We start from the raw sequence: 23,442 nt of genomic DNA on the forward strand, positions 1-23,442 counted from the left end.
TTTATGTCTTTTTGCAGTATTACCCCTCAACTTGAATTAATTAGGTCTATTTATGCCACCATTTTGAGTTTAAATCCAAGGAGACAAACAGAAAATTTCTGAGAAATTCTCCTTTGTTGAATCATTTATACCCAATATTTTCAGTTTTTTTTTTTTTCTAAAGGGTCTGTCTCAGTCACCCAGGCTGGAGTACAGTGGCTTGATCTCAACTCACCACAGCCTCTGCTTCCAGTGTTCAAGCCATTCTCCTGCCTCAGCCTCTCGAGTAGCTGGGATTACAGGTGCATGCCACTGCCTAGCTAATTTTTGTACTTTTAGCAGATATAGGATTTTGTCATGTTGTCCAGGCTGGTATTGAACTCCCGACCTCAGGTGATCTGCCCGCCTTGGACTCCCAAAGTGCTGGGATTACAGGTGTGAGCCACTGCGCCTGGCCAGTATCCAACATTTTCTAGTAATTGCATGGGCTTGGTTGCAAGCAGGTGGTGGAATCTGATCGTTGTCCCAAGCTCTTCCGCAGAGTAAGACAATTTTTCATTGAATAGGTGTGCACATTTGATTTTTTTTTAACCTAGGAATTTTTTAGCTTATCAGTTCAGTTCACACATTCTTGTAAATTTTGAAGTATAATATTTAAATCATACATTGTGGTCTGCAAGTAGGACCATTTAATTTTCTGATATTTAATTATATCCTATTTTATTCTAGTCTCAACTGCTAGTTCTGCCTAAACAATACTAGTTTAGGATTTCTTTAGAGCAGGGGTTGGTAACATATCTGGCCCGAAATTTTATTGGAACACAACCATGTTCACTTATTACATGTGATCTGTGGTTGCATTGGTGCTACAGTGGCAACTTTGAGTAGTTGCGCAGATCAAGTGACAGGTACAGCCTAAAATATTTAATATCTTGCCATTTAAAAGAAAAAAAATGGCTGACCTTTGTTTTAGAGTAGCAGATTTAAAGAAGAAAACACCAAAGTGAGGCCAGTGAGGTTACTGATAACATTATAGAAGGTGATGAATAAAGGATTATAGAAGTTTATATGAAGTATACATTACAGGGTAGAGAATCAGATGAATTTCTTGGGTAAGGGATGACTCGAAGAATCATGTTAAAACTTGCTATATAGGTAGATGGGTAGTTTTTAAAGACATTTAAACAATTGGTACCCTTTTTCATTATAAAAATATAAGGCACGTGATAGCCAGGAAAAATATGAATATCAGTTCAATTTTTGTTTGGTAGCTAAAAATTTACTAGGATATGTATCCAATTGGATACTTACCCAACTGCGATGAAAGGTGTAAATATTAGTAATATTAGCATGACTTTTAAATGTTTGTTACATTGTTTTCTAAAAGCATCACTAGAAATATGGATTGCCACTAAAAATTAAAGACCACTAGTTTGTTAGGACCACTCTTTGTATTCTGTTTTTTTTTGTTGTTACTGTTAAATAAATATTTCCAATAAAGGAAAAAAGTTGTCTATATTTCAGTTTTCATAAAACAGCATGTTTAAACATTTTTCTGATCATAAAAGTAGCCACAATAACTGCTGTATTTTTGAGGGCTGTGATGAAACAATGCTGTCACTGTGGAAAACAGTTTGGCAGTTCTTTAAAAAGTTGAACATAGAATTACCATATGATCCAGCAATTCCTCTCGTAGGTATATACCCCAAAAAGTGAAAGCAAGGACTCAAACAGATTCTTGTACACCAGTGTTCATAACATGTATAATAGCCAAAATGTGGAAACTACCCTAATATTCATCTATAGAAGAATGGATAAACAAAACGTGCTCTGTACATACAATGGAATATGAATCAGCCTTAATAAGGAAATTCTGATACAGGGCCTAATGTAGATGAACCTTGAAAACATTATGTTAATCGAAATAGGCCAGACACAAAAGGACAAATGTTGTATGATTTCCCTTATATCAGGTACCAAGAATAGGCAAATTCATGGAGAAAGTAGAATAGTAGTGACCAGGGGCTGGGAGAGGGGAGAGGGGAAGTGATTAATAGGCTTCTGTTTGGGAAGATGAAACATTTCTGGAAATAGACAGTGGTGATGGTTACACAATATTGGGAATGTACTTAATGCCATAAAATTGTCTGCTTAAAAATGGTTAAAATGGTAAGTTTAATGTAATGTCCTTTTTTTTTTTTTGAGTCGGAGTCTCACTCTGTTGTCCAGACTGAAGTACAGTGGCATGATCTTGGCTCACGGCAACCTCCGCCTCCCAGGTTCAAGTGATTCTCCTGCCTCAGCCTTCCGAGTAGCCGGAACTACAGACGTGCACCACCATGCCTGGCTAATTTTGTATTTTTAGTAAAGACGGGGTTTCACCATGTTGGTCAGGCTGGTCTTGAACTCCTGACCTCAAGTGATCCACCCGCCTTGGCCTCTCAAAGTGCTGGGATTACAGATATGAGCCACTGCTCCTGGCTGTAATGTACATTTTTCTACAGTAAAACAACAACGGGCCAGGCGCAGTGGCTCATGCCTGTAATCCCAGCACTTTAGGAGGCTGAGGAAGACGGATCACCTGAGGTCAGGAGTTTGAGGCCAGCCTGGCCAACATTGTGAAATCCTGTCTCTACTGAAAATACAAAAATTAGCCGGGCGTGATGGCACACGCTTGTAATCCCAGCTACTCAGGAGGCTGAGGCAGGAGAATCACTTGAACCTGGGAGGCAGAAGTTACAGTGAGCTGAGATCACACCACTGGGCTCCAGCCTGGGCAATAGAGTGAGACTCTGTCTCAAAAAAATGAAAAATTAAAAAAAAAAACCATAATGATAACAAAAGGAGCCAAAATTAGCCTCTATCTCATAGACTGCCGGGCTTGAATGAGATAATTTGCGTGAGGTGCTTAGCACAGTGCCAGGATCATAGGGAATACTCAGTAAAGGAAAGATAAATGTTTTTCTAATAATTTAGAACCATTTAACTATAGAATGAGCTTCTTTGGGGGTGGAATAGTGAGCTCCCTGCTACTGGAAGCGTTTAACAGGGGCAGAACAGACTTCTTAAAGTTTCATATGCAAACAAATCATCTGGACATAGTGTTAAAATGCAGATTCTTATTTAAATAGATTCTGGCTGAGGCCTGAGAGTCTACATTTTTAGCAAGCTCCAGGTTATATTGATGTTGCCAGTGGAGCACACTTGAGTAGCAGGAGGCTAGATAATTCCTTAGGGGGATGCTGGAGAAGCTACGTGATAATTCATCAGATGGAGCAATGAGATAGATCTCTGCAGCCTACTGCGGGAGCCACTCACCACATGTGGTTATTGAGCATTTGAAATGTGGCTAGTCCAAATTGAGATGTGCTGTGAGTGTAAAATACACAAAAACTTAGTATGGAAATAAACTAAAATATTTAATTAGTAATTTTTATATTGATTACATGCTGAAATGATATTTTTAGATGTATTGAGCTAAATACAATATACAGAATATAGATATTTCATATATAGATGTATATATTTTATTTTTGAGGGGGAGTCTTGCTCTGTCACCTGGGCTGCAGCTCAGTGGCATGATCTTGGCTCACTGCAAACTTTGTCTCCCGGGTTCAAGCGATTCTCCTGCCTCAGCCTTCCAAGTAGCTGGGATTACAGGTGCCCACTACCACACCCAGCTAATTTTTAAAAAATTTTAGTAGAGATGGGTTTTCACAATGTTGGCCAGGCTGGTCTCAAACTACTAACTTCAAGTGATCTGCCCATCTTGGCCTCCCAAAGTTTTGGGATTATAGGCGTGAGCCAAAGAATATTAATATTGGGACCCCTTGAGCCCAGAAGTTTGAGACCAGCCTGGGCAACATAGGGAGGAACCCTTTCTACAAAATAAAAAATAAAAACCCAGTCAAGTGTGGTAGTGCATGGCTATGGTCTCAGCCACTCAGGAGGCTGAGGTAGAGAATTACTTGGACCCAGGAGGTTGATGCTGCAGTGAGCTATGATAGTGCCATTGCTTTCCAGCCTGGGTGACAGAGATAGACCCCATCTCAAAAAAAAAAAAAAAAAAAAAAATTTAAAGGGCTATTAATGGAAGGAGATCAAGCAGAATCTAGAGGGTGACACCGGGTTAGAAGATTTTCTTTTTGTGGTAGCCTAGGAAGAATGTGAAGCTGATAGGAAAGATAAATGGAGAGGGAAGGTGGCTCTCCAGGACAGCAAGGAGGAGTGAGTGAGGTCTGCAAGAAGGCACAGGTAAGACTAGGTTTATGCAGCATTTATATGAATATATGAAAGATGGAAAAATGTTAATGCTGGTATCTGGGTAGTGGGGATGACGCTTACATTTTACTTTTATGTGTGTGTGTGTGTGTGTGTGTGTGTGTGTGTGTGTGTGTGTGTGTGTGTGTGTATTGGTAGTTTTTTTTGAGATGGAGTCTCACTCTGTTGCCCAGACTGGAGTGCAGTGGCTTGATCTTGGCTCACTGCAACTGCCGCCTCCGGGGTTCAAGCAATTTTCCTGCCTTAGCCTCCTGAGTCGTTGGGATCACAGACGTGCACCACCACGCCTGACTGTTTTTTGTATTTTAAAGTAGAGACGGGGTTTCACCATGTTGGTCAGGCTGGTCTCAAACTCCTGACCTCAGGCCTGCCTCAGCCTCCCAAAGTGCTAGGATTACAGGTGTGAGCTACTGCGCCCAACCTCTTTTGTGTTTTTATCTTTTTTGTGTGTGTTTGAAAATTTTCTTTTGTGTTTTCCTTTCCCCTCCATGAAGATGCATCACTTTAAAATTGGGGCCAGGCGAGGGAGTATTACTTGTTATGAAAACAAAAGCAGAAAATCTGCTTCCTGATGTAGGAGGACCATAAGTTAGGAATAGCCAGGCCACTGACTCCAGTACACAAGGACATAAGGCCACTCTCCAGAAGCACATGACATGAACACATCTATCTCAAGAATTATAGGATAAGCATGTGTGTATGCATGGTGAGGACTAGGAGGAGGCTCTTGACTATCAAGAGTAGCAGTGGATGTTTGGATTTCAGGTGATTGCTACCTTCCTTCCACTTTTGTGTATATTTTAGTGTTTTATAATAACTATGCATTTTTTATAATCAGAAAAAATAATAAAGCTATTGTAATTTTGAAAACTATGTATAGTCTTCACCAAAGAAAGTAATAGTCCCACTGTACACTGCACTGATAAAATCACATCTTAGGCTCTCATTCTCCTACTGGCCTGGAAGAAGCAGTGGCCATATTGTGAACTGTCTGTGGAAAGAGTCACGTTTCAGGAAAATGGGGGCAGCCTCAGCAGCTGAGAGTGGCCTCTGGTCAATAGCCAGAAAGAAACTGAAGCCCTCAGTGCTATAGGTACAAGGAAATAAATTCTGCAACAATCTGGGTGAGTGTGGAAGTGGATTTTCACTCAGTCAAGTCTTAAATATATGAGTCTGGCCAACGCCTTGATTGTAGCCTTGTGAGATCCCAGAGCACAGGACCCAGTGAAGTCATGCCTGGACTCTTGATCTACAGAAACTGTGAGACAGTACATGTGTGTTGTTCTAAGCTGCTGAATTTGTGGCAAATTTTTAATGCAGCAATAGAAAATTAACACACACTCCTACTAGCAGTATGTGAGAATTTGAAATACTTTACATCCTTGCCAACCCTCAGTCCTTTTAACTTTGGCCACGCTGGTGGGTGTGTATTGTGATTTTAATTTTGTAGGATACATGGATTAAAAATCTACCATTGTGGGGCTTGCCTTTTCACTCTTCTTAATGGTGACTTCTTTTTTGGGGGACGGGGAACGGAGTCTCACTCTTGTCGCCCAGGCTGGAGTGCAGTGGCACAATCTCAGCTCAATGCAACCTCTGTCTCCTGGGTTCAAGCGATTCTCCTTCCTGACGCAGCCTCCTGAGTAGCTGGGACTACAGGCGCGTGTCACCACGCCCAGCTAATTTTTTGTATTTTTAGTAGAGATGGAGTTTCACCGTGTTAGCCAGGATGGTCTCGAACTCCTGACCTCATGATCTACCTGCCTCGGCCTCCCAAAGTGCTGGGATTACAGGCATGAGCCACCGCACCCGGCCCTTAATGGTGACTTCTAATGAAAACAAAAATTTTCCCAATTTTAAATTCAAAAAACACATCTTAGGTGTAGTTTCCAATCCCTAACATCTAACAGATGCTCTCCTTCCCCACCAAATAGGCGATGCTAACTATTTATGAATTTACCTTTATTTGTCTTTGAAGGGGATCAGAATATGCCACCCCAATATATGTCACTTTGGCATAAGGATTATTTTGAGCTAAACATAATTGTGCATCTACAGGGGCAGGAAGAGTTCTCTGTCCTCTCCTTATCAGTCTAAAAGCAGGACATAAATTTCCCTTTGAGGAAGGTGTCCCCCTATACTAGGGAGAAAAGAGCAACTCTTACTTGTCATTGGAGATGGGAAGATGAAGCCAAAATGAACTGGCATAAACAGACCTTACTAAAATAGCCCTTATCTTCCATTAGGCCTTATCTTCTATTCTTCTCTCATATATTTCCTAGTTACTTCTCCAAAATTTATCATCTCTGGAAGCCAAAACCCTCTTTGCTTTGTTAAAAAGGTATATAAGCCTCTGAGTCTATCCACTTTGAGTTTCACTTCTTTTCTGTGAACTGTGCACATAAATATTCATAAAAAGTGCGTGCCTTTTCTCCTTTTCATCTGTTTTTAGTTTAATTTACAGCCTGCAGGCACTGACCCTAAGAGGTTAGAGGAAAAGTTTTTCTCTCCTGACATCTTCCAGGAGTAGGATAATTAATATGGTGGGAGGTCTGGAAAGCATGCCTTATGAAAACTGATTGAGGGGACGTTAAGCTTGTGGAAGAAAACACTGCTGGGGTTGCTGATACATCAGAGGACTATTAAGGAGAGAACAAAGAAAGAAAGGCAATTAACTCTTGTTAAGCATGTACTAAGTGCCTGACTCTGTGCTAGGAGTATTAGAATATTTAATCTTTGGATAAGGAAACTGAAGCTCAGAAAAATTAAGTAATTTACCCAGAGTCACCAGAGATAGAAAATGACAGAGTCTGACCTCAAGAAGATCTTCTGGCAATTTCACTCCTAGGCATATACCCCACAGAATTGAACACTGATACTCAAATACTTTTACACACATATTTATAGCAGCATTATTCACAATATCCAAAACTTGAAAACATCTCAAATATTTACCAGTGAGTGAATGGATACAAAATTGTAGTGTATACATAGAGTGGAATATTACTTAGCTATAAAAAGGAATGAAGTACTGACACTACAACTTGAATGAACCTCAAAAACTTATGTTAAGTGAAAAAGCCAGATGCAAAAGGTCACATATTGTATGATTCCATTAATATGAAATTTTCTGAATAGGTAAGTTCATAGAGAAAGAAAGCAGATTGGTGGTTGCCAGGGGATCTGGGGAGGGAGGAATGGCGAGCAAGTGCTTAATGGATGTGGGGTTTGAAAATGTTAGGTGATGAAAATGGTTGCACAATAGTGTCAATGTATTAAACACCACTAAATTGTTCACTTTAAATGGCTAATTTAACATCATGTGAACTTCGCCTCAATTAATAAAAAACGGTTTTCAAGCTTCAACTACAGTGCTCTTTTCATTCTTTAAGACCAGCTGTTTCTCTGGGGAGAGTAGAAAATGGAAAGTGCACTGTGGTTAATACATGTGGGAACTTTCTAAGAGTTATCCAATAATGTAATGGGCTGACTTATGTTGTATGCTTACCCTAGAAGTATTCCAGCAGAGACTGGACAGCTGTCTATAATGACTACTATAGAAGGGACCTCTAAGTTTCCCTCCAACCATTAGATTACATGATTCTATACTCTTGAATAGCTTATCTCTTGGAGAGATCAGAATTCAAGCATAACATAAGAGACAGTATAGTCAAATACTGGTCTTTATGGTAGAGACTACAAATAGGAGGCAATTTATAAGGAATATGACCAACTTTGATAATAAGGATTATATTTTTTATGTTATAGTTTTGGAGAATGTTGGAAAAACCATAAGTAAGCAGTTAAATTGCTAACATGTTAACCAAAGTGTGGTATGTGTATGTTTTTAAATTTTTTTATTAAAAAATAAAAAATTATATATATATATATATATACTTTTTTTTTTTTGAGACGGAGTTTCGCACTTGTTGCCTAGGCTGGAGTGCAACGGCTCAGTCTCGCTCACTGCAACCTCTGCCTCCCAGGTTCAAGTGATTCTCCTGCCTCAGCTTCCCGAGTAGCTGGGATCACAGGCATGTGCCACCACGCCTGGCTAATTTTTGTATATTTAGTAGAGACGGGGTTTTACCATGTTGGCCAGGCTGGTCTCAAACTCATGACCTCAGGTGATCCACCCGTCTCAGCCTCCCAAAGTGCTGGAATTACAGGCGTGAGCTACCGCACCCCACCAAAAAAAATTTGAGGCTGGAGCACAGTGGCGCGATCACGGCTCACTGCAGCCTCGACCTCTCGGTCTCAAGTGATTCTCTTCATCCTCCGGAGTAACTGGGATTACAGTCATGGCTAATTTTTAAATTTTTGGTAGAGGCGGGTGTTTCCTTATATTGCCCAGGCTGGTCTCGACCTCCTGGGCTCAAGCGATGTTCCTGCCTCGGCTTCCCAACTATAGTATAGATGAGAGCAATATAGCATAGTGCTTAAGAGCAATTCCAGCTCTGTCATTTACTAAATTACTCTCCTAACCTTTTATGGCCTCAGTGTTCTCAACCGTCAAAGGGGGAAAATAATAGTACCTGTCTTATCTGGTAGTTAGGAACACAAAAAGCTCTTGGCACCACCCTTGGTACATGGTAGGTACTCCACAATGTCAGCTAATATTATGATCATGTGTGCTGCCTGAAGAAATTTTTAAATGGAAAACAAAACAAACAAAAACATAGGCCGGGCTCGGTGGCTCACGCCTGTAATCCCAGCACTTTGAGGGACCAAGGCGGGTGGATCACCTGAGGCCAGGAGTTTGCGATCAGCATGGCCAACATGGCGAAACCCCATCTCTACTAAAAATACAAAATATAGCTGGGTGTGGTAGCAGGCACCTGTCATCTCAGCTACTCAGGAGGCTGAGGCAGGAGAATCGCTTGAACCTGGGAGGCGGAGGTTGCAGTGAGCCGAGATCGCACCACTGCACTCCAGCCTGGACCACAGAGTGCCACTCTGTCCAAAAAGAAACAAACAAAATAACGCAGCAAAATAAAACAAGGTGAACTAAAATGAGAAATATCCTTTTGGAAGAACACAGTTCCAAATATTTATTCATTCAACAAATAACCATATAGGGCCAAATGCCTTGCACTGACTTTTCCTTATAGCACAGAAGCAATAAACCCTACTATTGCGTACTCTCACGTGATTAGGGAACGTTGTTAAGGGGCTCAAAAATCGGACGTCATAGCCCGTTGGCTAACTGAATCACCCAGGGGGCTTTGCGGTGTCCCCTTCCAGCAGCCATAGGGGCCAGAGTCGGAAGCTGGGGGTTGGACTCTTGTCATCTGCTGGCAGATTATGAGGTTTGGATTAACTGGGATTTCCCCTGTTGGTGTTTTTCTGCCTTATCCGTTTAGCTTTTTATGGTCCCCTTTTTGGTATCCAACTTGCTCTTTCTTAAGTGAAGTTTCTGATTAAAGCAAGAGCTTCAAGTAAGGGGCCTGACCGTAACTTTTCACTCGTTAATGTCTGACGTCCAGTAGGTGCTTTCGCGTTCATTCTCCCTCCCTTCCTCTCCCTCCCTCCTTCCTCTCCCTCCCTTTCTCTCTCTCTCTCCCCCTTCCTTTCTCTCTCTCTCTTTCTCTCCTTTCTTTGATGGAGTCTTGCTCTGTCACCCAGGCTAGAGTGCAGTGGCATGATCTCAGCTCACTGCAACCTCCACCTCCGGGGTTCAAGTGATTCTCCTGCCTCAGCCTCCCGAGTAGCTGGGACCACAGGTGCGTGCCACCACACCCAGCTAATTTTTTTGCATTTTTAGTAGAGACGGGATTTCATCATGTTGGTGAGGCTGGTCTCAAACTCCTGGCATCAAGTGATGCGCCCGGACCCTCAAAGTGTTGGGATTACAGGCGTGAGCCACCGCGCCTGGCCTTGACCTTTATTTTCTTATTGAGCCCAGGCACCTCACTAAATTCGGCTCACCCATATGTCTCATTTTCCTACTTTTGTTTTGAAGCCTTTGCCCCAGCAGCTTCACGTTGCCGCCTTTTTCCTACTGCGCTCGCAGGGCACCACGCCCACCACTCCCCTTGCCCAACTCCGCAAGCCCTGATACCGGGGAGAGGCCCCTTCCTTTTCTAGTCCTTCCACGCGCTAGGTGGGTGGGTTTGGCGGTGACGAGGCGACACCTCTTTCCTCTCCGGCGAGCACGTTAACTGGGGAAGCTGCCAAATTCTCACGCCTTAGGTGCCCTGCCTCCACCTCCCGCAAGCCCAGTTGCCCCTCTAGGCCTCTGCGCCCACAATGGTTCTGACCCTCGCCTTTAGACCCCTGCCGCTTCCGCCTTTTATTTCGCGCCTTTGTTTTCAGGTTGGGAAGGGGCGGAGTTGAAATGGTTGCGCCGCCGTTGCCGAAGCAACGCCTTGGTTACTTCCGTTGATTTCAATGCTTCCGGGTTGGCGCTGCAGTGGCGTTTCCGACTGTGGGAGCCTCAGCTTCCCAGTCGTCCGATGAGCCCGAGCAGGTGAGGGGGAGCTCCTGGACTTCCAGGCTGGGGAGCGGGGCTGGGCCGCGCCAGGCCGCGTGGGGCCGGGCTGGCCTGGTTCCCGACCTGGGAAGGGCTTAACGGTCCTCTGGTCTCTCTCTCCCCTCAGCTGAGTCCCTTCCCTGTCTTTCACTCTTCTGGCATCGGTGGTTTTACTTCTTCGATTGAACCCTGCTTCCTCGACCCCCCTGGGAGGCTGCCTCCTTCAGGCGCCTCCCTTCTCTCCACGAGCTCGCTCTGACAGCTGAGGAACTGGCAAGATCCTGCTACCCAGAGGGTGAATGGGTATCTTTCCCGGAATAATCCTAATTTTTCTAAGGGTGAAGTTTGCAACGGCGGCGGTGATTGTAAGCGGAGTAAGCAAACACCTCCATTGTATTAGTGTGAGGGATGCTGTTGAAAGATGCTCCCCTTCGGTTTCTACCCCCTGTCACTCCTGAGGTCAAGGCATTGAAGGCATCTATTAAAATGCAGTTCAGTTACTTGATTGGCATGACAGCTGTTATCAACATGAATTAGTTTCTCAGACAAGATAACAGCAGGGACATTTATAGTTTCCTGTCAGTGATTCCTTGTTGTTGTTGTTTCCCCCCCCCCCAGGCTAGAGATGCTTAATGTTATCATGAACTCTTCCCTCGTCTTCATTCCCTACATCATCGAGTTCTTTGTGTCTTCATTGGGGAAGTCTATCTCTAACCTCAGTGCCAACAAGCATCTTTGTCTGCTGTACTTTGCACCATCCTAAGCTAGTCTCCCTGCCTCTCCCGTTTGTAATGTAATCCACTGTGTTTGCTGCAGCCCTAATAGGCTAAAATGTGGATTTCCTCAAGTCACTTCTCTGTTAAACGCACACACACAAGCAAAACATGCAGCCCCCTCTTACGCCCCCCACCCCCACCCCTTGGTTTCAAGCCTTTCAACATAACATGCTCCTTATCACACTTCTTGTCTGATACTGTTTCAGTCAACAAGGGAATTCTCTGTTCCAGTTAGGTTCCTTTCTTCTTAGCACAAACCATACTGATGCCTGCTTCTACATGCTGTGCTTGTTCTCACATTTGTGTTTCTGTTCATTCTGTCTCTTCCCTGCCTCTCTCCCTTACCTGCACCTAACCAGGTTGTACCTACCATCTCTCAAGGTTCAGTTTAGGTTCTCTCACCTCCGCAATTTTCAAATTAGTCAAGCCCATGCTGGTTGTAGTCTTTTCTATGCTCCTCTTGCTCTTAAAGTTTGTACCACACAGTTTAGCACTTAATTTTTCTCTAGCGAACTACTTTGATTTCTTTCACCAGATTATAAGCTCTTGAAAGGCAAGTACTGTATTTTGTACTTTTTCCCCTGTCCCATCTCATTGGTTATTCAGGAAAGATAGGTTGAATGGTAAATATTGTTTTGGTTCTAGAACGAATATCTGTGTTTTTCAAACATGATTATACCCAAAGTGCATTGCAGGTTTGGGCATTTAGCACGCCTTCGATAAATATCTGCTTGGCTCTCCATTGTTACCTTCTGGATCTGAGAATCTCTAATTTCTAGTCTTTCTTAAAGGAGAAAGCAGGAAAGGCACCCAGAGTTTCCCGACCAGATCTTGGGAGTAGTATAGGGCAATGTAACTTGTATTGTAGGACATTCTTACTTTCACTCATTAGTCTATCAAATTCTCCGAAGTCAGATCTTCAGAATAAATGTTGGCATTTTGAAGACAATTTTCATTGGTTTCTTTATACAGTAAAAATATTTAGGGTACTATATTTTTATTTTACCTTAGATATGACTACTTTTACCCATATCTGGGGTTAGCCCCTACAAGTTAAAATAATTTTTAGAGGGCTTGGGGGTATTTTACTTAAGTAATTCCTTGCAACAAAAGCAAGGGAACAGGGTTCATAGGCAGAGAATATCTGGGGATCAAGATAGTGTCATACACAGGGTGTGTAGCATTGGTCAGGTCCAGCAAGTTACCTTCCTGGTTTCCCCTGCAATGTTTTATATACAGGCTGCATACATAGGTAAAGGACGTCACACTGCAAAACCAACTAAGTATTGAATGGATGTGTACTCAATTCTATGCAAGCTATAATGGGGGTTAAAAAAAGTACTGTGAGATATAGTATCTTCCCTCGGGGATCTTACTTAGTTAAGAGAGGAAATAACATTGGACATCTTGAAGTTGACCCTCATCCTAGTCATTATTTTTATGCCTGAGATTAAGATATAGAAGGGATAAAAGAAGGTTCAAAAAATATTGCACACCTGTAGAATAGGTGTGACACAACATGCATGCATGTAGACAACTTTATGTAAAAGACTTGGAGGTTTCAGCTGACAGTTTAATGATTTGATAGTGTGATGTGGCTCCCAAAAAAGTGAGTGCAAGTTTAAGCTCTAGTAATTGAAGTATAATGTGTCGAATGAAGAGAAAGATCATGGATATTTAGCTTGAGAAACATAAGATGTAAGAGAACATCATAGCTGTCTTTAAATATTTGAAGGGCTTGCCTAGGGAAAAAAGAATGCATTTGTCCAAAGACTGGGTACGAATTAGAGGAAGACAGACTTTTGGCTCAATATGAGGAGGGAGTGTCTAAAAACAGATCTAATCAAAGATGATCCAGGATTTCTTCATAAGATTTTTTCCTAACATTGGAGTGAAAGAGATTTTACTATCAGATGGGGGTAGGGAAGTAGTGATTGTGGCAATGGTGGGTTTTGCCTGTGGTCCCCAGATTTTTGGATTTCATGGGCCAGTAAAATGTAAATGAAAGTGTGGGGAGCGTACACAAATACAGGCTAGTTAGCCTATGCTCCAGGCATGAGAAGAATGTGATCTGTTAATAATAGACAGTCCCTAAATTAAATACATTTAGCTGAAAAAAAAAAAGCACTAAATGCCCTTATTTTTTTCATTTCACCTTAGAATTGTGGGAACTTCATTAGGGAACCACTGGGCTGTCGAAAGATTCAGCAACTGGTCTTTCATCTTCCTGCCATGTCCTCCCTGCTCCCTGCCTTTCACTGATTCATCATCGCTCCCTGAACGCTGAGCACATTTTCTTTATTAAGGGGCTGGTAGCAGGTTGTAAAGTTCCGATAGAGGCTTTCTCTGTAATACAAAGAATTGAAAAAAGTTGTAAAGAGAAAGCTTTGGAGAGACAACTTTATGTAAAAGTAGCTGTCTGAAACCTTTAAGACTATTTGGGGCAATCTCTAAATTTGTGAATGGAGAGTTAATTTTTTCCTCACAAACTCAAAGAGGGGATATGCCATGGTCTTGCTTTTCCATCTCTACTCTCACTATATGTGTCATATTTTACTATCAATTCTAATCGGAAAATGCGGGCATAGCTAGAAATGGTGATAAGGTAGTATTTAGTCTTCAAGACTCTTATTTCCAGCTGCAATTGATATTTGAAGTGGCTATTCCTGCTTTGCTCATTAGAATTCTTTTCAACAACTTTCCCCCAAAAGGGTTATCTATCCCAGACTCTATATGTACTATGCTTGAAAGAAAGACTCCATAATGATTTTTGTGGCCTGTAACTAGAACATTTAATCAGCATGTTTGCTATCTTCTCTGGAAAATTGTATTTTGCTTAGTTACAGAGAATTCCTTATGTGGAAGCAAAGCAAAACGTTTAAAGGGATACTGTGACTCATAGCTGCTAACCCCAGATTGGGCAATGGGAGGGAGGGGTGGGTAGCAAGTAATATCTGTTAAGATGTAAATTTGGGTACTTAAATTTTTAAAAATGTAATAATGATAGTTAACTAACAATTATCGAACTGCGTGCCAGGCACTTTTCAAGGTGTTTTTGATATTTAATTTTCACAACAACCCTATGATATAGTTTTTATTGTTAGTTCCATTTTACAGTTCAGAAAGTGGAGACATAGAGAGATTAAATAACTTGCCCAAGGTCACAGAACTAGTAAGTGGTGGAGTCAGGAAATGAATCTGGAGTTAGCATTTAAATTTTAACAGTCTGACTTCAGGAGTCTGCATTCCTGACCATAAACCACTTGGAAGTTGCTTTTGAAATTCAGAAGTATACATACTATGAAGCTCTGAAAAAGGAATATTTGAAAGAAATCTGAGAGTCCATGCTAAGAACAGATACTACTTTCAGGTGAACCAGGATTTAGTAGGCAATGCCTAGAGCAGTTCTTAAGTGTGGAAGCATCAGCGTTATTTGGGATCTTGCAAATTCTCAGGGCCACACCACCAATCAGAAACTCTGGGGGAGAGGCCCAACAATCTATGTTTTAATAGGCCTTCTGGATGATTCTAATACATGCTAAAATTTGCAAAACCTAGAGGCCAGAGCTGTGGAAAAAAATAAAATCCAAGAGAGAACAAGCTGAAAGTGGCATAAAAAGAGAGTAAAGCTGAAAAGACTGACGATGACAGGTCTAACGGGGGTGGGATAGGGAAGGAGAAAAGGGAGGCTGGGAGCAGAATACATCATTAAATAACTAGAACATAAAAGAAGAACAGTATTTGTATGTGTGTGTTTTAAAAGGCCAAGAGGAAGGCAAACGAGATCCACTAGATGGGTGTACGTTAAATGTCAGAGGGAAGAGAGACAGCATATTGCTATCTTTCCTTTGGGGGCTAGAAGGAAGGTGTAAAGGTTCTTAGCTCAGCCTGGGCCTGGTTGGGGGGACAAAGTTATATATAGCTAGAAACCCTATAGTGGAGAGATAGGAGGGCTAAGAATATGAGAGGGTAGTAGTGTAAGCCTGTGCTTTGTACCTGAATCAAGCTAACTGAATACCATAAACTGCTTTTATGAGATGCCTCAGCCTACATAATTTGAATTCCGGGTTCCTTCATTTGTAATTATCTAGTTGAATGTCAAAGTTGGGTGTGCTGGATGGACTGAAGCCTCTTCTCTGGGAGGGGACAAATATAACATTAAAGAAACTGAAGAGAATGAAGGGCACAGGTTGATCTCTGAGTGAATCACACGCCTACCCCTACAAAATGTCAGTAAAGAACAAACTCATGATCATCCAGCACATAAAACAGGATCCCCTATTTTGTGTCATTCCACTTGGTGGGGTTTTTCCTCTACCTCTGTTTTATTTGCCAATTTTGTTTATCTAAATTATATGATCGGATGCTAACAAATGCTCCTCACTCTTGTGCCTTGTTCTGATTTGTGTTTATTTTTAGCACCAGAAAAGTACCACTGTAAGTCATGAGATGTCTGGTCTGAATTGGAAACCCTTTGTATATGGCGGCCTTGCCTCTATCGTGGCTGAGTTTGGTAAGAATGCGAGAAAGGACAAATCTGCATTATATGGTATAGATGCTAGCTTATGGTGATGGTTATTTTTGGTGAAAGCCAGATAAAAAATAAGAAGCTCACGTTATTTTGAAAATTGTCTCAAAGCCATGAAGTAATATTTCGGGGAAAGTACTACTAATATTATGGCAGATGAGTTAAGAAAAGTCAAACTAAGGAAAGCTTTTTTGGTAGTTTAGTGATTTGTTAATTTGCTAGGCTTAAGTAAAATACATGAATATATAGAGGGAGTTGATATGTCTTAAGGGTTTTTGCTATATTTCTGTATTAATAGTCTTTTATGCTAAATTGTTTATAAGTTTATTTGTACTGAAAGTCCTTTTTTTCAAACCTCTGTCCTATTTTAGAAGAAAATATACTCACAAGATCAAACAAGAGTCTCTTCTACATGATTTTAATTTTGAAATATTTTTAGATTGTTGTTTTTTCATCTTCCAGATATTCTCTTTTCTAAACTATTCATGAATGACTACTGACGTTCTTGGCATATCCTGTGGTGTTGTGATATTCGGGTCATCAGTGACCAGAGCTACCTAATCATCTTGTTAGTTTTACACCCTGAAATATATTTTGTCAATGTGATGACCACTTCTGTTTGTTGATGTAAGAGGTTTGGTTAAAGAAACTTTCCCCCCAAACACTCTGCTGGTATTAGTCCTGAATTACCTAAGGGACCAGGATGAGGAGAACCAAATAGGGCTTTGCCATTATCTTTCATAATATTAGGGGACTATTTGTTTCTTGTAAACAGATAAAAGAAAAACCCCACAAAACTTTGTAGCACTATATAAGAGCATCTGGAGCAGCAATCCCATGCTTTCCTATCTTTGTGAAAATTTGGGGAGATTTTATGAGACACAGCGGTGGGGACACTTGGGGTGGGAAGGGGCAGGAGGGAGACTGATAAATGCCAGATTGAACGTTACAGATGAAATAAAAAACAACATTTAATTATTTTGCATTTATAATAGGGCAATCTTAAAGCATTTTATCATATTACAGTTTGAAGTATATTGTGGGTCAGTTGGTGCTGCCTATGTATAGTATAATGCATTTCACTTACCACATGCAACTCATGTCCTCTGACAGTGGTATTCTACTAGAGCTCTTCTATGTGTTATTAAAAAGGACTTTGTCTTAGGATTCAAATATTGTCCTTGGCTTATATTTAGCAACAACTTAACTGTGATTCTTTGGACATACTTATAAATGAGTGTTCCTTTATAGGGACTTTCCCTGTGGACCTTACCAAAACACGACTTCAGGTTCAAGGCCAAAGCATTGATGCCCGTTTCAAAGAGATAAAATATAGAGGGATGTTCCACGCACTGTTTCGCATCTGTAAAGAGGAAGGTGTATTGGCTCTCTATTCAGGGTAAGACTGATTCTTTCCTTATATCATTAGCAGAAATGCTTTTTAAAGAAGCCATAGTTTTCAGCTGTCTGATAGTTTGTGTCTGTTTCATAGTCACTATTTCAACTTGTAATTCAGTATTGATATGCCAGTTTATATTTCTCCTCCTTATAAGTCTTGAGCTTTGGATTTTGTGTTCATTTGGCTATAAGTGATAATAACATTTTAAAATGGATATGTCGTTGCAGCATAGACTTTCTGCGGATTTCCCGAGAGTCATAATAGCCACTGTTAAAAACAGCACCAATTAATTATATATCTTTTTGTGATATCCCTCCTGAGTTGGCAAATTCTGACTTCCTTTAAAATTATCCTTTTTGAAAAAAATATTATCCTTGCAGTTTAAACAGAAAGTGCATAATGAGAGAGAGGGAGACCCATCTTTATCATCACCTTTTGATTAGCCATTTGTGGTTTACTGTCTAGTTTGTCGTTCATCTGTTGCCAGTTTCCTAGGCCACTCCTGCGTCTAGGCTACCGGTTTATTACTCAGAGAATAGATATCAGTGTTATCGTTAAACTATGTTACATCGTTAAACTATGTTAGACTTAATTTAAAAGGTAATTTTCTTGGGGGAAAAATCAAGTGGTATATCCTGAAGCATCCTGAAGATGATCCACCATCCTGATTTGTGGATCATCTGTTTCACCTTGTTCTTTCATCAGCATGTATAATCACAAGATATTTTCTTTTCTGATAGCAAGGAATAAAGTCAAAATGTGCATATTTAGTCATCATTTAAAAATCCTAACCATTTGAGCTGCTGCTGTCTTTCTATTTATACCTCCTACAGTATAGTTCTGCAATTTGGAAGAATCCCAAAGGAGGTATGAATGAGAATGTCTCCAGTTTAAAGGAGAACTTAAATAGGGTGGAAGTTTGGCTCTAGTGCCTCCTTGTTGATATGATTAAAGACGTATCTGCAACTGTTAGGAAGTAGAGGTTGATTTTTTTAAAAAAATCTTTATCAGGTGAGTAATGATGTATAATTCTTTTTATACATTGCTGGATTCAATTTACCAATATTTTCTTACGGAGTTTTGCATCTAAGTTCATGAGAGACATTAGTCTGTGGTTTTCCTTTTTTGTACTGTTTTTGTCTGGTTTTGGTATCAGGGTAATACTAGGCAAAATAAGTTGGGAAGCATTCCCTCTTCTGTTTTCTGGAAGGAACTGTGTAACTTGGTGTTAATTTTAAATGTTTTGTAGAATTCCCCAGTGAAATTATCTGGGGCTGAATATTTCTTTTTGGGGAGCATCTAAATTCAGAATGCAAATTCTTTAAGGTTATCATAGTTTGGGGTGCTATAACAAAATACCATAGACTGGGTGACTTGTAAACAACCAGAATTTATTTCTCACAGCTCTGGAGGCAGGAAATCTGAGATCAGGGCGCCAGTATGGTCAGGTTCTGCTGAGGTCTCTTTTCTGGGTTGCAGACTGCCAAGACTTCTCATTGTATCCTCACATGGCAGAAAGAGAGTGAGGGAGTTCTCTGGGATCCCTTTTATAAGGGCACAAATCCTATTCATGAGGGCTTTACCCTCATGACCTAATCACCTCCTATTACCATCATATTGGGGGTTAGGATTTTAAGATCTTGATTTGGGGATGGTACAAACATTGAGTCCATTGAAGTGGGTATGAGTGTTATTCAGATTATCTGTTTTATCTAGTTGAGTTTTGGTAGCTTGTGGTTTTCAAGGAATTTGTCCATTTCTTCTAAGGTGTTGAATTTATGAGTATAAAGTTGTTTATACCATACTCTTATTGTCCTTTTAATGGCTACAGGGATTGTAGTGCTAGTCCCCGTTTCATTTTTTATTTGCATCTTCTTTTTATCTTTGTGAGTCTTGCTAGAGGTTTATCAATTTTGTTGGTTTTTTTTAAAGAGCCAACTTTTTGTTTCATTGATTTTTCTCTATTTTCCTATTTTCAATTTCATTGACTTGTGCTTTTTATTATTTTCTTCCTTTTGCTTGCTTTGGGTTTATTTTGCTCTTCTTTTTCTAGTTTCTTGAGGTAGGAGCATAGATTATTGATTTCAGACTCCCCCCTCCCTTTTTTTTTTTTAATTTAAGCTTTTCATGCTATAAATTTCCCTCAGCACTGCTTTGGCTGCATCTCATAAATTTTAGTAGGTTGAATTTTGTTGTCATTTAGACCTGTGAATTTAAAAAGTTTCCTTTGACAGACACTTGGTCTGACCAATAGATTGTTTAGAAGTATGTTGTTTAATTTCTAAATGTTTGAGGATTTTTCTTATTGATTTCTGGTTTGATACCATTATCTTCAGATAACATATTGTATATGATTTCAGTTCTTTAAAATGTGTTGAGGTTGGTTTTATGATCGAGAATGTTGAGTTTCTTGGTGAGTGTTTCATGAGTGCTTGAAGAAAAATCATATTCTGCTGTTGTTGGGTGGAATGAGATGGGTAGTGCAAATAAGTAGGCTGTGTAGATATGTATAATCTGCAAATACATGTTGAGAATAACTTTTTTACTTTTTTTTTTTTTTTTTTTTTTTGCAGAATTGCTCCTGCATTGCTAAGACAAGCATCATATGGCACCATTAAAATTGGGATTTACCAAAGCTTGAAGCGCTTATTTGTAGAACGTTTAGAAGGTCAGTATACTCACCCTCTTTTGAGGTGATACTCAAAGGGATTGTTGAAATCATGCTTAGTGAGAAGTGTTGGTCATGAGGTGCCTGAGAATACAGGAGAGTCACTGCAAAGACAAAGTGAGCTTGTTCTAACTTGGAATAAATCTTTGCAGAGGTGATATACGAGTTAGAGAGACCTTTTCTTCAAATTTTGTCCCTTTTCCTAGCAACAAACAAGGCACGTGATCATCCCAAAAGAAACATGGAACAATCTTGTCCAGAAAATTAATGCTATCTTCATCAATAAGAGGACTTCAACTGTAAGGCATTTTCTAGCTGGCAATTTTGATAAGCTTTTATTAGGCTACTTTCTAAATTCTGATGTACTTATGACTACCTTACGAATATTCAGCATTATCATATGTCTGTTTGCTGCTGTAGCATTTTCCATCATGATACTACACTAAATGGTTATTTTACCACAGGCCTGGGGCTATTGGATGTTTGGGGACAGCTGGAAAGCCTTTCGGTTAGTAATGTCCTTTGAATCACTTTATTGTCCTAAAATCAACTTTTTCTGAAGCCTTTTTTGGGGGATCGTGAAGGGTTCTCTTCCACCTCTTTCTGAAATACTTTTCTTTCATAGATTCTTCACTTGGGTTTATTTAGTTTCTATTTGTGGGGTCTTCATGGTGTGAAGGAGCGGTAAAGATTGAATTTCACTATAGAACAATGTGCTCTTTGGTTTCTTTGTTCTTTTTTCTTGCTGAGGAGATTTAGTTCTAAATGATTGTTTTTTCATATTTGACTACAGAAATCTTTTGTAAATTAACAGAGGCTAGGAGAGATCTCAGGCCTATCAAAATTAATATTCAGATAAGTTTTTTGTATTAGACAGAAGACTTTCTCTTTTAACATTCAGTTCCCGAATCTTTAGAGTTGACGATTACCCAGAAAAATACTTAAAAAGCATGTTAGATGTTTGAAAAGATCAAAGGGGAAATACCACCTTCTGAATTCGTGTGTGGGATATTGATAGTTATGAAGAAGAAAAGGACGTGTTCCAGCCAGTGTCCTTTAGAAATAATGATTTTTTTTTTGAGACAGAGTCTTGCTCTGTTGCTCAGCCTAGAGTTCAGTGGCACCATCTTGGCTCACTGCAAGCTCCGCCTCCCGGATTCACGCCATTCTCCTGCCTCAGCCTCCCAAGTAGCTGGGACGACAGGCGCCCGCCACCACACCTGGCTAACTTTTTGTATTTTTTAGTAGAGACGGGGTTTCACCGTGTTAGCCAGGATGGTCTCGAACTCCTGACCTTGTGATCCACCCACCTCGGCCTCCCAAAGTGCTGGGATTACAGGTGTGAGCCACTGCACCTGGCCGAAATAATGATGTTTTTAGAAATGATTTATATTTTACAAGTTTTAACATATTTTAGCACTGAATTGAGATGTAGAAATATTTGAGTTTCTTTATTTTCCTAAGCATTTTGGTTCATTTCTAAAGTCATCTCTCTAACCAAGTTTCCCTTTCTCCAGTAGGTCAGTACTGTGTTCTCAAACTGGTACCTAATACAAGCAGACCTTTCTTTTTCTTTTCCTTTTCACAGATGAAACTCTTTTAATTAATATGATCTGTGGGGTAGTGTCAGGAGTGATATCTTCCACTATAGCCAATCCCACCGATGTTCTAAAGGTAAGAGAGACACAGTGTGATTTGAAAAGAGCATAAACTTTGAGTCAGATTTGGGTTCAGATTCTCGCTGTGTCACTTGCCAGCTGTAGAACCTTGGGCAAATCAGTTAACTGCATTAAGCCTCAATTTCATCATTTGAAAAACAAAGATAATACAGTGTTTATAACATAGAGTTGTAAAGGATTAGCGATTATATATATATATATATATATATATACACTGCCTATCATTGTACTTGGTGTAGTAGATGCTCAATAAATGGCAGTCAGTTTATTACGATATGCATTAATCCACTGGTCCTCACACTGGGGTATGCAAGGCCCTGTAGGTTCTTTCCAAGGGCTATGCAGTTTTATAGGAATCAATTTCCAGATCTCTCACATCCATTTGTACTCCATCTTAAAATTGGTCCAAGAATGAATCTGTACATAATAGCCCTTACTCAGTTTTACAAAAGAAAGGCATGTCCCTGCCTATTCTAAATCTTGGTATGGTATGTTGACCTGTGGTATAATCTAGGATGCCAAACAGAGGGGTAAATTGAAATATAGTTTTTGGAGAAGCTTACTTTAATAACTAATTTGGGTACCTTAAGTCTGTCATGCTTCTGTCTTTTCCTGTTTTATTAATATTTCTATTAAGGGTTAGATTTGGCTTTAAAATGGTATATTTTGGACTGTATTGGAATATTCTGAATTCAGAACTAGAACAGTATAGGTTGGTGGTGCTGACTTACTAAGAGTATAATTGGATTTCTTTAAGGTTTTATCAAGTCACAGACTGAAACATTTCTTTTAATATAAAATTTCATCTTATTTCATAAAAATGGTAAATATTTTCTACTTGTTAACGTGTTTAAACTTATGATTAGTTAAAAGCACTAAATATAGAATTAAAATAAGTGAGGGGAACCCAAAGTTTTAAAAAATTATTTTAAAATTATTTTAAGGGGATTGTGAGAAAAAAGTAAGAGGACACATGCCTTTTAAAATTTGACCACTAGTGAAACCACAAGTGGCTAGGTTAGCAAAGGTGAGATCTGTTTATTGCAGTTCAGAGAGGGGTTTGAGAACTGAGAGAATGACTTGAAAAACAACACATATGAAATAAACCACTGGTGGTTGATGGATTAAAAATATGAGACAGTCTTTCTGGACTAAAATGATAGTAATTTACAGAATTTTTATATCATTTTAGATTTACAGAACAAGGTGTTTTTTTTTTTTTCAGTGTTTAGATTCAGGGAGTACATGTGCAGGTTTATTACATGGGTGTATTATATGATGCTGAGGTTTGGGATATGAATGATCCCATCACCCAGATAGTGAGCACAGTGCCCAACAGTTTTTCAACGCTTTTCCCCTCCTTCTCTCCCCCCTCTTATTATTCCCTGATGTCTATTGTTGCCATCTTTGTCCATGAGTATGCAATATTTAGCTCCCACTTACAAATGAGAACATGCTGTATTTGATTTTCTGTTCCTACACTAATTCATTTAGGATAATAGCCTCTAGCTCAATCCATGTTGCTGCAAAGGACATGATTTTGTTCTCTTTTATGACTGCATAGTATTCCATGGTGTATATGTACCGCATTTTCTTTATCCAATCCAACGTTGGTGGGCACCTAGGTTGATTCCATGTCTTTGCTATTGTGAATAGCGCT

At 40.0% G+C, this 23,442-nt stretch overlaps 1 protein-coding gene across 6 annotated transcripts in view; it reads left to right on the forward strand.

The window, feature by feature from the left end:
* The first annotated feature begins 10,660 nt into the window (after window positions 1-10,660).
* Window positions 10,661-23,442, forward strand: part of SLC25A14 (solute carrier family 25 member 14) — a 33,980-nt gene continuing 21,198 nt past the window's right edge. For 2 of the 6 annotated variants that reach the window (XM_015128173.3, XM_077987727.1), the window contains exons 1-6: window positions 10,661-10,729; window positions 10,860-11,106; window positions 15,928-16,021; window positions 17,288-17,435; window positions 20,009-20,103; window positions 21,692-21,777. In XM_015128173.3, coding sequence (XP_014983659.1) covers window positions 11,032-11,106; window positions 15,928-16,021; window positions 17,288-17,435; window positions 20,009-20,103; window positions 21,692-21,777 — 498 coding nt within the window. In that variant the 5' untranslated portion in view covers window positions 10,661-10,729; window positions 10,860-11,031. Of the gene's footprint in view, window positions 10,730-10,856; window positions 11,107-15,927; window positions 16,022-16,524; window positions 16,664-17,287; window positions 17,436-20,008; window positions 20,104-21,691; window positions 21,778-23,442 lie in introns of those variants that run through there. The other 4 variants (XM_015128172.3, XM_077987728.1, NM_001257616.3 and 1 more) reach the window with 4 other exon arrangements.

This window comes from Macaca mulatta, chromosome X, assembly GCF_049350105.2.
Source record: "Macaca mulatta isolate MMU2019108-1 chromosome X, T2T-MMU8v2.0, whole genome shotgun sequence".
Taxonomy (NCBI): domain Eukaryota; kingdom Metazoa; phylum Chordata; class Mammalia; order Primates; family Cercopithecidae; genus Macaca; species Macaca mulatta.